The sequence below is a fragment of the Dendropsophus ebraccatus genome, chromosome 8 (genome assembly GCF_027789765.1).
Source record: "Dendropsophus ebraccatus isolate aDenEbr1 chromosome 8, aDenEbr1.pat, whole genome shotgun sequence".
In the NCBI taxonomy this organism is placed as follows: domain Eukaryota; kingdom Metazoa; phylum Chordata; class Amphibia; order Anura; family Hylidae; genus Dendropsophus; species Dendropsophus ebraccatus.
Genome location: NC_091461.1, coordinates 78,651,217 through 78,668,381, shown reverse-complemented (window position 1 = coordinate 78,668,381; position 17,165 = coordinate 78,651,217). Strand labels below are relative to the sequence as shown.

At 41.1% G+C, this 17,165-nt stretch overlaps 1 protein-coding gene across 1 annotated transcript in view; it reads right to left on the bottom strand.

The window, feature by feature from the left end:
• Positions 1-952: 952 nt before the first annotated feature.
• The window catches only part of LOC138800052 (rap1 GTPase-GDP dissociation stimulator 1-A-like), a 54,100-nt gene continuing 37,887 nt past the window's right edge, over positions 953-17,165 (bottom strand). The window contains exons 10-14 of the mRNA XM_069981860.1: positions 13,573-13,698; positions 8,660-8,799; positions 5,333-5,459; positions 4,894-5,022; positions 953-2,235 (exon numbers count right to left, since the gene is read on the bottom strand). Coding sequence (XP_069837961.1) covers positions 2,084-2,235; positions 4,894-5,022; positions 5,333-5,459; positions 8,660-8,799; positions 13,573-13,698 — 674 coding nt within the window. The 3' untranslated portion in view covers positions 953-2,083. The remainder of the gene's footprint in view (positions 2,236-4,893; positions 5,023-5,332; positions 5,460-8,659; positions 8,800-13,572; positions 13,699-17,165) is intronic.

Genomic DNA, 17,165 nt, shown 5'->3' with positions numbered 1-17,165 from the left:
ACACAGCACCTTCAGATGGTGTTCTCTTCTAGTCAGCGTTTCTCCCAACTAGGGGTCTTGGAACATTGACTGGGGATATATGCTAAGCGAAAAATCTCCAAAAGGAAAGAATACCTAGACATCCATATTGAGAGTAGAAGTTTACAGACTCATGGTAGAGATTTCTCTGCTTTCTGCAGACTTTTATGTGACTAAACAGCCTATTTCTAAGGCCTCATAGACATAACCATATTACGCCTTCATTCAAGAATTACACCATGTTCACACAACACATTCTGACATTCTAGTTGCTAATTTTCCTGTCGTTTTGAACAAAGATTTAGCTTCAGTGGGGCCGATACTCATCTTGGCTTTTCGTCGTGATTTATGTGCAGAGACTACATCAATATGTGACATGTCACCAGTCCTTTTTTTTTTTTTTTTTTTTTTTTTTTCTTCTTCTTTTGTGTGCAGATTACAGATCTGAGAGAGAATTCAGCACCATATATGAATAATGGTGTGAATTTTGTTGTAAATTCTTCATGAATTTTTTTTTTTTTTGCTTTACCATGCCCTTATTGGGTACTTTTTTCTGTCTGAATTCTGACAGTACACCACTCTTTGGTTAACAGGAATCCAGTAGTATTCCTTTTTAATGGAATATAACTTATTTTAGGAATGTAGGTATACTTTATGTACTCCCAGTCACTAAACTTTTTGTATCACTCACAGATTACCAGTCTTTGTAGTTTCATGTATTTCCCTTATCTCCTGCAAGATGATATATGACCAATAGAAAACTATTTTTTAAATAAAGTTGTTTTTTTTCCTAACCTATTGATGATTTTATTTGTTATAATAAGTTATGTTGTCATGGTAATGAGGGGGTGGCAGGAGATTTCTCAAGCTGTCTTTTATAGTAAGATTGAGTTTGCTGCCCATAGCAATTAATCAGAGTTTAGCTTTCTGGTATTAATATATAAAAGCTGAGCTCTGTTAGGTTGTTATTGTACAATTATTTTTATTTCTTGTAAGATACATTTCCCCCAGGGTTTGCACTTTACATTATGGTGTGAAAGTTGTTGTAAAAGGGTGTGTTTTTAAACAGTCTGAGAGTGTCCGCAGTGATCGGACAATGTCAGTCTGCAGGAACACAATTTTCACAAATCTATAGTACAAGTGAATATAAGAAACTTGGCAACATATCTTATCAGAGAGAGTGGCTTCTTCCCCCCCCCCCCATCTCCTACAATGATCATTTCACTGCAAAATTCATGTTGATACATAAGTGGGGACAGTTGACATGCTGCCCATGATAGTCTGAATAGGAGAGGGTAAGTAGGAGTACCTGGACAGAGACAGGGCAGCATCATGTTGCCTTTTTACACCCCAGTGCTGGATTTAAAGCTACACTGATCAGATGGGGGTGACCTGTAGACAGTGTAGCAGAATATTCTTTTCTCTGCACTGTATACAGGAGACATCCTGGGGAAATACAATAGCACTGGATTACAGAGACCCCTGTCTACAGAAGCAGTATTTTTTTTTTAATACATATATTTGCAGGAATACCAGAAACTTCCCCTGGACAACAGTATCCTTTATACCAGAAAGGAGAGGGTGCTTCCCTCCTTTGATTTCATCACAAGTAGATGACAACTTATAAATTCAGATCACCAGTATATGGTGTTTGCCATAAAAAATATATGAAACTTTTCTTCTCGCTTTATCATGCCGCAGCTCTGGATTTATACATTGTGAACAAAAAAATGTTTATAAAAAAAAAATAATTCTACCCACTATTACAAAATAATGGTCGCTTACATCTACAGCCATTTGAATTGGCTCTATTTATAGAGGAAAAAAATATTTTCCTTTTTATATTAGCATTCATTGGAATAAGATGACACTATGTGGCAACAGTGTTGGAAACCCACACGTAATAAATATTGTACTTAGTCATAGCATTTTACATTACATTACTATCTAGTAATCTATAGGTGTCTTAGAGAAGCAGGTTCCTACATGGATTGATGCAAGATGGTGGCAAGCTCTATTCTTAGGTTCTCGATGCAGGCTTGGCTGTTTAAGCACAATGTTACAGCTATGGAAAGAAGCGGTCACTGTTTTGGCTGGAATGTTCCATAATCTGCAGTACTTTGCTGGCCTGTTTGACTACGTTGCTGCTGCTGTGTCCGCAAAGCTTCTCTAAAGTTTCTTTCAGGTTGATTATTTCCATTTCCTTCCGCAAATCATCTGTAGAAGGACACAAGGTAATTTCAGTTAGTTACCAAGGTTTATGATACACAGTTTTATTGCTTTTGGTTACAAATAACTATTGGGCAGAGTGGACAAAGGGGATAACCTGCAATTTGGCTCAAAGACAATTTTATAATTTCATTCAACCCCTTTAAAGACTTTGGGATCTCTGTTGTCTCCATCGGCATAAAATAAACTTATTTAAAGGGAAACGGACAGCACAGATATGCATATATCCACCTTTCTCTTGGCTCTGTGATCCCACGTCCTTTATCACACTTTATTTTGCTGACAGTGCAACCGCCCCACTCTACAGCCATCACTTTGTTCCCAGGCTGCCCCCTTCTCCGGCTGACAGTCACTCTCGGAGAATGGCAGCAGCCTGGAGACATAGGGGTGGCTTGAGAGTTGGGTGGACACAAACAGTGTCACAGACCCACTTCTGTGACACTGTCAGTGCAAAATATAGAGCCATTTTTTCCAAAGACGTGGCCAAGTGAAAGGTACCTATGGGATGTCTGCTTTGGTAAAGGCAAACTAACAACACAGGTGTACATATATCCATGCTTCCAGTTACCTACAGTCTGCTCCTCATCTACACCTGCTTTATTAGAACACAAGGAGTTCCTGCAGTAACATAGTACTGAAGCATAGACTTTGTTAAAGGGGAAACCTTTACAAACGGAATATGAAGGAGCAGTACAAAAAATGCCATAGGCTATGCACTGTCTGATTCACAGGGGATAAAATTAACCCCCTGTGGACTTACCTTCCGATCTTCTCCCCAACATCTTTTCATCAGCAGCTGAGCAGGGACACTGCTTTATCCACTGAAGGGCCCCCTTCTCCACCCTGCACTGCACCCATCCCAGCAAGAAAGAGGGGCATTTAACTCCCTTCCTTGCTGGGATGGGTACATAGTGACATCAATGTCACTATGTGGGGTTAAATGTGGTTACAGTGGAAGCTGTCTGATAGACGGCATCCATTTCTAAGTGGGGGCCATTACTAACTCCCCCAATGTTACCCCAGTACTCAATGCCACCAGGGGTACTAAAACAGATTGCTAATCTTAGGGAGACCAGCCAAACGATAACACTGCCGGCACTTTATCGCTTTAACTGGCAGCCAGCAGTGTTATCATTTGGCTGGTCTCCCGGAGATCAACGATCTGTTTCTTTTACCAGGGGTACTGGGAAGAGCCGGGTAACAGTAGCCCTGGAGCATCAAATTTGGCGCTCCTGGACTGGACGGTAACAGTCTAGTATTATTAGGCTGGGGAGTGCCAAAATTTGACGTTCCGTTACTACTGGTACCTGGCTCCTCCCAGTACCCCAGGTGTGGTGGGTACTGGGGTAATAAAAGGAGGTTAGTGCTAGCCATTTTATACCAGCTAACACTAGGCCCTGACTTAGAAATGGATGCCGTCAGTCAGACAGCTGCCACAACTAAGTCTGAAAGTAAAGAAAAATAAAACACACCACAATAGACAAAAGTATTTTATTTAAAAAAGAACATTTCCACAGCCCTCGTTGACCATTTTATTATAATAGAAACAACGCTGGTCATTGACGTAGTCCAACGAATCCGACGTAATTCATGTGTGAGGGAACCCCTAGATCAATATGAAAGCAAGTCTTTATAACTGATGGAGAACTCATTGTTTTAAACGGAAAAACTGTTCAGTGTGCGCTCCTGGGAGATAGAAATGTTGCACACACCACTCCCTGAGCCTCCATGGCATTTGTATGTCACTAAATTGGACAAGTAGAGATCAGCTCCACACTTTTAGCCTTTTCCCAATTAGGCTGAGTTAGTGCCGCTCTGGGAAACTCTGTAAGAGTATGTTCACACAGGGCAAATACACTGCAGTATTTCTGCACCAAAAAAACACAGCTGTGAATTTTTAGGTGTTTCTTTCACTTGTCAAAAGTTACTGATTGCATTAGGTCTTGCTGAGGTCAGGATGTGGAACTCCCAAGCTGTATCTTGTGGCCTCCTCTGATCAATAATTGTTTAAATGTCTGATGACATGTAAATAATTGTGTTGTTTGATTGGTCTTAGGCCCTTTTCACACCATGTTTTTGTGGTGTGGAGGTATACATACATATACCTTTAACATATAGCTATAATGAATACCACTTTGTTGCATCAGTCATGCATTGATTCCCATGTTAGCAAAGTTTACTGTTCTATGGAATCAAGCAAACCTTACTGGAGACCGAGACCAAAATGACACATTTCTGCCCATCTTTGGGTGATTGGGGTCTAACTGCACATTTGCGCAGAGATTTTCTAAAGCATACAGAAAACACCCAATAGGAATTTTGTTAATAAAATTTTTGTATAATGCACAAGGAATAAAATTGTCAAGGAGACCAGAGTAATGGTATTTCTGACTCCTCAATAGTCCACCATGCAGGTTGTGCCTTACAGTACTTTATATTTTACCACCAGAAATAGATGACCCTATTTTTTTCTATTCTAGAAACCAAATAAGTAATTTAACAGCATTTTCAAATCAGCTGGATCTTAAGCGGGGCCGGATGCATAACAGAAACCGCTTCCTTTTCCATTCTATAGAAAATGATGAGAATAAAATCATATACATAGCCTCTTCGCTGAAGAGACACTTCTACTGTTGCACTCATTACCTGAGTCTATGAGGCTGCATAACAGACCCATGGAATTGTATTTCACCTCTGGTCCCATAGATTCATCTTGTAGAACTTTGTGCAGGATTGATACTAACTCTGACTCTTTGAAAGCTTCTTCAACGGCCTCTGAAATGTAATGATGATGTTACTACATCTTATAATATACTACTATTACACAAATGATGTTGAATGAATACACCGTATTAGTTCAGAATAATGGTGTTTTTCGGCATCCCCACATTATAGTGCATTTAATGATTATGATGAATCCTATAACTACCAGTGTATTCTCAATATATTTCTGAGCCATCTATACGTTACTAACCAATAGAATGAATGTCACGTCTTTTTACTTCATTCTGCAATGCCCCTCATATTTAATGTTTTTTTTTTTGTGCATGCAATTCACTCCTGTCGATTGTACATTTTACTTTACCAAGGTTGATGGCAGATGCAATGGCTAATGCGATAAGGGCTTCATTTTGCATAATGGCGTGCTCACTAGTAGTCATGGATACCAGATGCTTCACACCTTTGGCCTTTTGAATAGCCTTGACGACATCCTGCGCATAACAATCAGAAGAGAAGGTTTTTATAGAAGGTCAGAAACACATAAAGAAGTGATTTCAAGGTGATCTTTGTAAAAGTTGCATATGGCTTCTCATTTCTAATTTCACTGTTTCTAATTTCACCGTTCTAATATCATTGCACTTACTGCTGCATCAAAGCTTCACTTCCTGGATAAAATGGTGATGTCACAACCCGACTCCCAGAGCTGTGTGGACTGTGGCTGCTGTAGAGGCAGGGCCGGCGTTAGGGGGGGGGGGGGCAGACAGGGCAAATGCCTAGGGCCCCCATGCCCTGGGGGCCCCCTACGGCAGTTACAGTATGTGTCAGGGGCAGGAGTGCACGGACAGCGTCCTGCAGGCTCTGGCAGTGATCCCTGGCTACAGCTGATGGCTGATATCGGGTCACATAGAGGCTGCAGGACACTCTGCTCCAGAGTGTGCTTCCTCCCCTCCCCCTCCCTCCAGCTTCACTGCACCTTGTGACTTCCTCTGTGTCACATGGTGTAATATTACAGCAGTCGGGACATGGAGGAGAGGGCTGCAGGCTGCAGTGTGAGGATCCCAGCCTGCTGCTGCATGGACATTAGAGGATGCACCATTACTTCCAGCATGCTGCTAGTGGTAGTAAGTATACTGTATATATAGTGTGTAGTGTGTATAAATGTAGGTGTATGAGGGATGAATGTAGTGTGTGTTACATGTCTGTGTACTGTATGGACTGTATGGTTTTGATTTGTATGTGTTTTCATGGATGTGTTAGTGTGTGTGTATATATATATATATATATATATATATATATATATATATATATATATAATTGTATAGTGTGTGTGTGTGTGTATTAGCATTGCTGACTCCACTGTCCAGCAGAGGTGTAGAAGTGAATGTACTGTATATAGGAGCTGCAGCCATTGTCCGGCCTCATCCGTCCTATGTAATTGCTGCAGGTGACCACTGAGGCCAGTGATTGGCTGCAGCTCCTATGTATAGTGTATGATGATGTCACTAAGGCAATACGGTGTGTTTTATTGAGAAAAAAAATAAGGTGGTATTCAGTCACTGGTGGTGGTCACTGTATGGGGGTAATATTAGTCTGTATATAGTGTATATAGAGTCATTACTGCCATAGACTGACCACCACATAATATAGTTCTGTATATAATGCATACATAGAGTCATTATGTGGCGGTCAATCTATGGCAGTAATATTGGTCTGTATATAGAATGTATAGTGTCATTATGTGGTGCTCAGTCTATGGGGGTAATATTGGTCTGTATATAGAGTCGTTATGCAGTGGTCAGTCTATGGTGGTAATATTGGTCTGTATATAGAGTCTTTATGTGGCGTCATGGTATGGTTCTAATATTGGTCTGTATATAGAGTCATTACGCTGTGGTCACTCTATGGTAGTAATATTGGCCTGTATATAGTGTGTTTTCTTCAATAACAGTTTGGAGGTAATATTTGGTCCTGATATAGTGATTTTTTTTTATTTATTTTTTAAAACAATTCATATAAATAGTTCTTGTGTTTACAACACTAGCGGCAGTCCTGGCATGTACAGTAGCGGCAGTCCCGGCATGTACAGTAGCGGCAGTCCCGGCATGTACAGTAGCGGCAGTCCCGGCATGTACAGTAGCGGCAGTCCCGGCATGTACAGTAGCGGCAGTCCTGGCATGTAACCTTCTGAACTGACTCAATGTAAATAAGGGCCCTAATACACGGAGCGAAAATTGTTCGAATCCGGACGATATCGCTCTGTGTAATAAAGACAACAATCATCAACTGATCGTTTTCTTTTGGCAAGTTTAAAAATCATTGGCTGATGTGCATATAAAATAATAAAGCTGTTGCTTACCTGATCATGTTCCTGGTGTCCTCAGGCTTTGTCTGTTTGTTACGGCCAGTGATTGCCTGAGCGGCCTGTCACCTCAGAGAGGGGACTAGAAGTGAGAGCTGCAGCTGCGGTGACTGGAGGATCCCACAGACAAGGCCTGAGGACACCAGGGAACGTGATCAGGTAGTATATATATATCTTAATTATTTACTATATACAGCAAGGGCTGCACAGACATCACTAATGATAGATTATATATACAGCCTTTGCTGCACAATAATTGAGCCATGTGGTTGGCTCTGTAAGCTAGCTCCATTCTACTAGATTGGCGCTCACTTCTCCGGAATATCAGGCCTTGTAGTACGGCCCTTATACTGTCCGTACACTTTCAGTAGCTGCTGGCTGAACAATCCTTCAGCTGACAATTCTCTCTCCCATCTGGCCCCGTCCTCCCCATACACAGAAATGTTCGGCACAGATGAGTGTTCCTGTGTCCTCTATAAGAGGGATAAGCTATAGCCAGACAGATCTGATGGTGGCTTATCTCTCTGACAACAAAGAGGTTGGGTGTTGATTTTCCATCAAGTCCGACCCCCTATGTCCACTGATGTCATCTGTCAGACTGTCCAGAGAGCCCCATACACCTTACACTGATGGCCGAACCCACCACGAGTAGCAGTTACCACCAACAAAAGAGTAAAATGTATGGGGACCTTAAATTGTTGCTACAATATTTCAGCATATGGGGCCCCACCTTCAACTTTGCCCAGGGCCACATTTAGTCTAAAACCGGCCCTGTGTAGAGGATGATGGCAGGGGGACACTGAGGGACACAGGGCACTGGAGGGACACTGAGCATCCCCCTGCCATCATCCTCTTCAGCAGCCACAGCCCGCACAGCTCTGTCAGTCGGGTCGTGACATCAACATTTTATCCAGGAAGTGAAGCCTTGATGCAGTAGTAAGTGCAGGGGAAAAAGCACTATATAAGCATTTCCCATAATAAGTGTATATTGGGGATTTGAATAACTTTTGGGGGGCAATACCATACTTTAATAAAAATTTTCACCAGCCATCTCCTTTAATGTATTATAATATCGATAATTGATCCTGTAGATAGATATCACTTGACCTCCACCAATTACTAGAATAAGGAACCTAATATAACACCAATCCACTGTGGTTGTTGTGAGGGTTTGTGAGAAATGGGGATCCCATTGTTATGATCAGTGAGAATTTGTGTTGGAACCCCTTAGATCTGTCATGCATTACCTATACAGTATACAGTATACAGTATATGATGTTAATGACTGGGATATTCCCTTTTAAGTCTCTTTATAATAAGTTTGTTTCCTACTTGAGACTTGCTGTGTCGCAAGAGTGATGCCAAAAGCCGATTTGCTTCTCCTCGTACTCCAACATGGTCCTTGGCTTCACACCACTGCACAAGTCTAGCCAATAGTTTAGAATCTTGACCCAGAATCCTAGCCGTATCAGCTTTGAATAAAAATAAAGTAATTTATTTTAATCACCATTGCTTATGCTATAAAAATGGACAAGCATATACACTATATGGTCAAAAATATTGGGTCACCTACAGATTACACCTACTGGGGCTTTTAGGACATCTCATTGTCTTTGTGACCTGAGAAGTCTCTCTGTCTCTCAGTGTTCCATTTCCCTGCTGTCAATCTTCTCCATTTAGTGGCCCCGAAGATACATAATGGAGCTGTCTGGAAGGAGTTTGTTGTAAGCTGCGGAGTGAAATACAGTCATGGCCAAAAGTTTTGAGAATGATTTTTGAGAAGTCTACTGCTTCAGTTTTGAAAATAGCAATTTGCATTTACTCCAGAATGTTATAAAGAGTGATCAGCTTAACAGCAATTACTTGTAAAGTCAATATTTGCCTAGAAAATGAACTTTATCCCCCAAAACACATTTCAACATCATTGCAGCCCTGCCCTAAAAGGATCAGCTAACATCGTTTTAGTGATTGCTCCATTAACACATGTGTGGGTGTTGATGAGGACAGGGCTGGAGATCAATCTGTCATGATTAAGTAAGAATGACACCACTGGACACTTTAAAAGGAGGCTTGTGCTTGGCATCATTGTTTCTCTTCTGTTAACCATGGTTATCTCTAAAGAAACACATGCAGTCATCATTGCACTGCACAAAAATGGCCTAACAGGGAAGAGTATCGCAGCTAGAAAGATGGCACCTCAGTTAACAGTCTATCGCATCATCAAGAACTTCAAGAAGAGAGGTTCCATTGTTGCCAAAAAGGCTCCAGGACGCCCAAGAAAGACCAGCAAGCACCAGGACCGTCTCTTAAATGTGTTTCAGAAGAAGCAGTGTGGAGACAGCACGTCCAAAAAACTTTGCTTTTATTCACACCAGTGCAATGTTTTGGCTCATATTGTAGCCTTTCTCAAGCAGTGATACAATACACTTCCAAGTCTCAGTATATATGTGCAAGTGTTCAGTATACAGGTAATTACATCATTACAATCTCAATAAACAAATTAGAGTGAAAAAGCATGTGAAAAAGTTTCATATCTCAAAATCAAAAAGTGCGATGAACAAATTCATATCAACAGATGTCAGTATGTGTAAACAAATCATAGGGCAATAATCGCATATGTGACAATGAGTACACAGGTGCAGATAAATGATAAATGGAACCTTGATGGACATACATACATACATACATAGCGTCATGCAGGGGAATCCACATGGTAGATGGTCAGCTGGGAAGGACGCCGGTTCCTAAAACTGACGTCACTCACGCCGGGCCGGGGAGGCCGTCAAGGGTGGTCATATGATCTCACCTGCATCACACGATCTCGGCTCTCCCCCGCGCATGCGCGCCGCAAGTCAGAGAAGGGGCCGGCGCTTCTCCACTGTCCTAGTATCGGTACCTCCATATTGGAAGAGGGCAAAAATGCCCACATCCAAAACTGAGCATGTTGTGTATATATAAATGAACATAAAAAAAGAAAACACAGGGGAAAGAAAGGACATTATACAGTAATCAAAGGATATATGGGCATGTTTATGGGGTCTGCATGATGAAATAGTAAAATGATGATAATATATATTATGTATTTAATGCGGTCCCATGAATAAATATAGTTCTAGAGTAACATATATATATATATATAGAGTATAATGTTTATCAAGTTTATAAAAAGCAGGTCCTAGGGAGGCATAGTCTGTCCCATGTGGCTACATTGAGCAGATAGGGAAACGGACCGGAACACCATCCTGGAAAGATATGTGGTCCTTTGATACCCTTAGGGAAACGGTCCGGAACACTTGCACATATATACTGAGACTTGGAAGTGTATTGTATCACTGCTTGAGAAAGGCTACAAAATGAGCCGAAACGTTGCACTGGTGTGAATAAAAGCAAAGTTTTTTGGACGTGCTATCTCCACACTGCTTCTTCTGGATTGTCATACGTACCTGGGTCCGGTTCGGTGAGACTAGCCCCTGCTTATTTCCTTATCTTTCAGGTGCTGCTGGAACTTGTGTTTTTTTGCCTGTTAAAAGTGTTTCAGCTGCAGGATGGGGCTACCAGCAGTGCAGAGCTTGCTCAGGAATGGCAGCAGGCAGATGAGTGCATCTGCACGCACTGTGAGGCGGAGACTCTTGGAGCAAGGCCTGGTCTCAAGGAGGGCAGCAAAGAAGCCACTTCTCTCCAGAAAAAATATCAGAGACACACCGATATTCTGCAAAAGATACAGGGAGTGGACTGCTGAGGACTGGGGTAAAGTCATTTTCTCTGATGAATCCCCTTTCCGATTGTTTGGGACATCTGGAAAACAGCTTATTCGGAGAAGACGAGGTGAGTGCTACCACCAGTCTTATCTCATGCCAACTGTAAAGCATCCTGAAACCATTCATGTGTGGGGTTGCTTCTCAGCCAAGAGAATCGGTTTTCTCACAGTCTTGCCTAAAAACCCAGCCATGAATTAAGAATGGTACCAGAATGTCCTCCAAGAGCAACTTCTCCCAACCGTCCAAGAGCAGTTTGGCGATCAAAAATGCCTTTTCCACCATGATGGAGCACCTTGCCATAAAGCAAAGGTGATAACTAAGTGGCTCTGGGAAAAAAACATAGAGATTTTGGGTCCATGGCCTGGAAACTCCCCGGATCTTAATCCCATTGAGAACTTGTGGTCAATTATCAAGAGACGGGTGGACAAACAAAAAACAACAAATTCTGACAAAATGCAAGCATTGATTGTGCAAGAATGGACTGCTATTAGTCAGGATTTGGTCCAGAAGTTGATTAAGAACATGCCAGGGAGAATTGCAGAGGTCCTGAAGAAGAAGGGTCAACACTGCAAATGTTGACTTGCTGCATTAACTCATTCTTACTGTCAATATAAGCTTTTGTTACTCATAATATGATTGCAATTATATTTCTGTATGTGATAAAAACATCTGACAAACACACATAAAAACTAGAGGGCACCAGATCATGGGAAAATATAATATTTGTGTAATTCTCAAAACTTTTGGCCATGACTGTACACTGGCCAGTCTTATTGTCATTCTGAAACAAGTATTTGGATTTTCCTTCAATAGAACTAAGGGGACATGCCTACCCTACAGCACTTCTCTTCCTCCACCACACTTTACAGTCAGGCAGGTAAAGTTTTCCAGATTGTCAAATAGAGAAGTGTGATTCATACACAGACAATTTTCACTGATGTAGCAGAGTGTTTCACTTCACTCTATCTGATGCTCGGGATTGTGCTGGGAGTTGTAATACTTGCATGCAGCTGCTCAGCCTATAAAACCAATGCCATGAATCTTCCAGCACACAGTTTTCCTTCCAATGTTGTTGCATTGGTGGCCTCCTATTGCAGTACTATAATGAATTTCAATGAGGTCTTTAGAACAAATCATTCTTATATAAATGTTTGTAAAGGCAGAATGCATATTATAGGCTGAATTTCATTTATCTGTCATTGAATGAAACATCTGAAGTCAATGATTAAGAGATTTGTCTCAATACTCTTGGCCATATAGTGTGTATAACATGTAAAGTATTATACAAGTTCCGATCATAAACTGCCCAGTGCTAAACAACTTGATAGGAATATACAAAATAAATACCTACTGGTACAATCCATATTCTGCTGACTGTGAATAGATTCTTGCTTGATCATAAGGAAACTAGTAATTATTATTGGATAAATTTGCTTTTCATAGTGTAAAGCTAAATACTAGCGTCCTTCATCCAGGTAAGTACCTGTTAAACTTGTAAAACTTAAGGCTAAGCTCACAATCTATGCCTATAGTACAATAATATATACTGTATACCAATATATAATAAACAAAGATTGACTAAACAGGTATGTACGCTTCTTACACTGTATAGTGGCCAATATGGGTTGTACCACTAAACCACCAAAAAAAAAGAATTCTAAACCACTACAAAATATGCAAAAGTATTCATTTTATTGCTTAAACATGATTAAATGAAGTAAATCCCACAGACAATGGTCCACCACTCATTATACTGTACATAAAACAGCAAGGGGGCTAATAGGTAAGGAGCCCCATGAGGCTACATTTAAACCTCAATAGTTGTTGCTTGTTTACAGGTATAGCTAATGAATTTTTGTATTTCCTGTAATCATGTCCTTATGTATTTATCTGTATACTATGATACTACTTGCACCTTATGTGATATGGCACTTGCACCATACTAATGGTCCTTACCTATCAGACCCTCTTGTTGTTTTATATATCATCAGTCGTGGACCATTGTTTGTGGGATTTACTTCATTTAAACATGTTTTTATCAATAAAATGAATACTTTTTGTGCAATTTGTAGTGGTTTGCCATTCTCTGTTTATTGATGGTTTAGTTAGAGTACAGGCGATAACATATGATCACTAGATGGATCCCTGTGACATACAGTATAATGAGGTCTATCTGCTTTCGGCATACACCCTTTATTTTAACAAGAAAAAGAGTTCTTTGATAATGATTATAAGTGTGAACATGATGATTAAGCCACCTGGGACACCAGTATGCCATATTTCTTTGTAGAAGTGTTATTATAACTGCAACTAAGAGGCAGCAACAAAGCTGCATTACCAGACACAACTCCTGGATGATCACATACATTTACCACATACATCGAGAGATTCTGTCACTCACTAGAAATTACCAGAATATTCTAAAAAAACATGACTTGGCTTTTAGAAATGTTTTGTCCCTGGACTATGATTAAACCAACAACTTACCTTGGCCATCGGTCAACATCCGTAGTGTACCCAATAGTTTGAACTGGACTGGAGGCATTTCTGATCTCAACAACATCTGGATTCTGTCTGCCACTCCTTCTTCCAGCATTCGTACTTTGTTCATCACTGAGAATAAGGTGGGCCAGTATTAAAACTATTACTGCTAGTAATATTACTATGATTATACAAAAATAGATGTGACTGTAGAGTATTAATGATGTTATTTTCTCTAAGCACACCCAACTTCTGGATTAGTAGCAGGCAGAAAAATGTGCAAGAATAGCACGATAGAAAACAACAAAATGTCTCTAATATTCAGAACTTGATACGTACTGTATATACTGTATATAGTGCACAATCCACACACCAAAACAGGATAGGACGTAAAATCTGGTTAAATTAGTAAAGGCCATGCCAGAGTCATTGAGCCACCCGCCCAAATCATATAGAGATTAGAGATGAGCGAACCTCGAGCATGCTCGAGTCCATCCGAAGCCGAACTTTCGGCATTTGATTAGCCGTGGCTGCTGAACCTGGATAAAGCCCTAAGGCTATGTGAAAAACATGGATATAGTCATTGGCTGTATCCATGTTTTCCAGACAACCTTAGAGCTTTATCCAACTTCAGCAGCCCCCGCTAATCAAATGCCGATCGTTCGGGTTCAGATGGACCCGAACCCGGTTTGCTCATCTCTAATAGAGATCTAAATATCAATGAGCTCAGGTCTGGTAGCAGACAAGGCACCCAACCAGTGCTGGGCAAATAATTTTTGTGCTAAAGTATCCTAGCTGTGACCAACTTTGTGTGGCTCTTTAAGTGTCAGCCATTGTCAGCTGCACATCCCCTGCTTACAGATCTCTTTGGTGGATTTGATGCATTTAGGGTGCGTTCACACCTACAGGATCTGCAGCAGATTTGATGCTGTGTTCAGTTATTTAAATGAAATCTGCTGCAGAAAATCAGCTGCAGATCCTGTAGGTGTGAACGCACCATTAATCACATTTTCTACATACGTGCATTTTCTGTTACTCATATAAAATCATTACTTTTAAATAATGTTTCTCTTTGTCTCAAGTAAGGGGCAAATAAGATCATGGAATGCATCAAAATGGGCAAACAGGATCATAGGGTGCATCAAAAGGGTCGTCGATACACATAATGAGAGCATAGATTATTGTTTATTAATAAAGCGCCCTTAATTCCAGAGCGCTATACAATAGATAGGGTTAACCAGCAGAACCAATAAAAGATCAGGACACATTACATGAAGGCAAAAGACAGGCTGGTACATGGGGGAAAGGGACCCTGCCCGCGAGGGCTTACAATCTATGGATCTGCTATAGTGTTAGTATTGGAAGTTGTATCATACAGATCTATGAGCAGATTCAGCCTGTCATAGAGAGCAAAGAAAATGTAACTCTTCACACCTAATGCTGTGCTTCTCCACTTCAGTATATTAAAGAATTGCATTGTTTGCAGTTTCACAATATACTTCTTATATTGATTTGCTCCTTGATAAAGGAGAGCAGAATATCTCTGGTGTTGCCGCCAGCAATCTAGAAACAATGTGAATGGCACGGTGACTCTGACTTCCTTGCTGTTTTTTTTTTCTTTCTTAATACTATCACTTTATTTTTATGATTGTTAAATGATCAGTTGAAGGGGTCAGAAGTATATATGCTCTAAACCCATTATATGAGTTAAATGAGAAATCATTGACCCATCGATAAGAAAAATACTGTCTGCCTTTGACTAGCTCACTGTGTACTATGTAAACATTCATCTCTATGCCTAAGGGCTCGTTCACACAGAGCAAAAGCAGTTGAATTTCTGCGCTGAAATTTCAGCCGTTAAAATAGGTGCAGAGCTAATTTCCATTGTGTTGAATGGAAATTCTGCTCTGCAGTTCACACGGTGGAATTTCCGCACTGAACTAATCCGCTTTCCGCCAGAAGAATGAACATGTTCACTCTTCCGCTAGCGGAAGCCTATACAAACCAATGGGGCTCTGATTTTCAGTTTCAGCGCGGAATACCCGTGTATTCAGCGCAGAATACAAGCGTAATACAAGCGGAAATTACGCGCTGAATCAGCGCGGAAATGCGGAAAAAAGGGGGGGGAGGATTCTAGTATATATTCTGGTATAGTCTAGTTTACTCGCCAAATACTCGCAGAATTTCAGCGCTGAATGCATGCGAATTTGTCAAGAGCTGATTACGAGCTGAACACTTTCCTAGCGGAATACGCAGGGATTCTGCTTACATTCTGCTCGGAATTCAGCGTCAGTTGATTTCAGGCGGAAATATTTCCTCACGTAATCCGCCCCTTTTGCTCTGTGTGAACGTAGCCTAAAGGGGATTTACAGAGAGCAGGAAAGGTCCTACCTTTTCTACTTTCCAGCTGACCCACTCCCCACCCCCCCTTCCCATCTTTGCAAGTAACTTTGCAGACAAGAGGGGGGGAAGGAGGATGTTGTGGGCAGTGACCAATAGCTGCCTGATGTTAGCGATGTCATAGTGACATTGGGCAGCTATTGGACATTGCATGTGGGCAAAATTAATGCTCGCAGCTATTGCAACATGCTCCCGCCCCTCTCATCTGTGAAGGTAGGACCTTTCCCGCTCTATGGATATCCCCTTTAATCAGAGGCAACTTTAGCTAGGTACATTGTTTTTATTGTGTACCTTTGTACTTAGCCCCATGATATGGAGCTCTGTATCAGAAAAACTAAACCCTGGCTGTACTAAAGATAAACTGGTAGGCTGTCTCCCTCTCTGAAAAGCAGCTCTTGTAGTAGGCTGTCTCCCTATTTGTAAAGTAGCTCTTGTAACATACTGTCTCTGACTCTGTAAAGGAGCTCTTGTAGAAGGCTGTCTCTTTCTCTCATTGAGGCTAGACTGCTGTACCACACATACCAATGTGCAAATCAACTACTCTGTACACATGTGCCTGGACAGGAACAATTCTCCTCTCTTCCTGTGTCTTGGGAACACAGCCTGCACAGCCTGGACATGTGACCACAGGTCTTTTTTGAAGGGGAATTCCGGATAACAGAATCTTTTATAGGTTACTGGGGATGCACTTGCACAAAAAAAAAAAAAAATGCTTACCTACCTTGCTTCCTCAGGGCTCCCCCCTTCTGGTCTAGCGCTGCATGCTTTGGCTGCTACTTTCAAGGAAGACTGTTGTCTCTGTCAGTGATTGGCTGAACAAGTCTGTCAGTCTGTCTCATATGTAGCAGCCAGAGTGCTCAGTGGGGGCTGGAAGACATCCTGGGGGAAAGGGTGGGGATGAACCCTGAGGGAGCAAAGCAGTTGTATTTTCCCCAGCAACATATAAGGGATTGTGTTACCTAAAATACCTCTTTAACAGCTTCTGTTTAAAACTGTAGGTAACACTTGTCCTTCCACAACAGAAACAGCTCAAAATCCTTTTTATGACATGTTGTCTTAAAAGAATGACCCTTGAAGAATGGTGATCTTCCTATTTTATATTAGTGTTCTTGGTTTTGAAGTGATTTTGTATTCATCTGAGTGAGTTATAGTATCTAGGTACAATGTATTCCTTTACATAGAAAATAATTCCCCACACC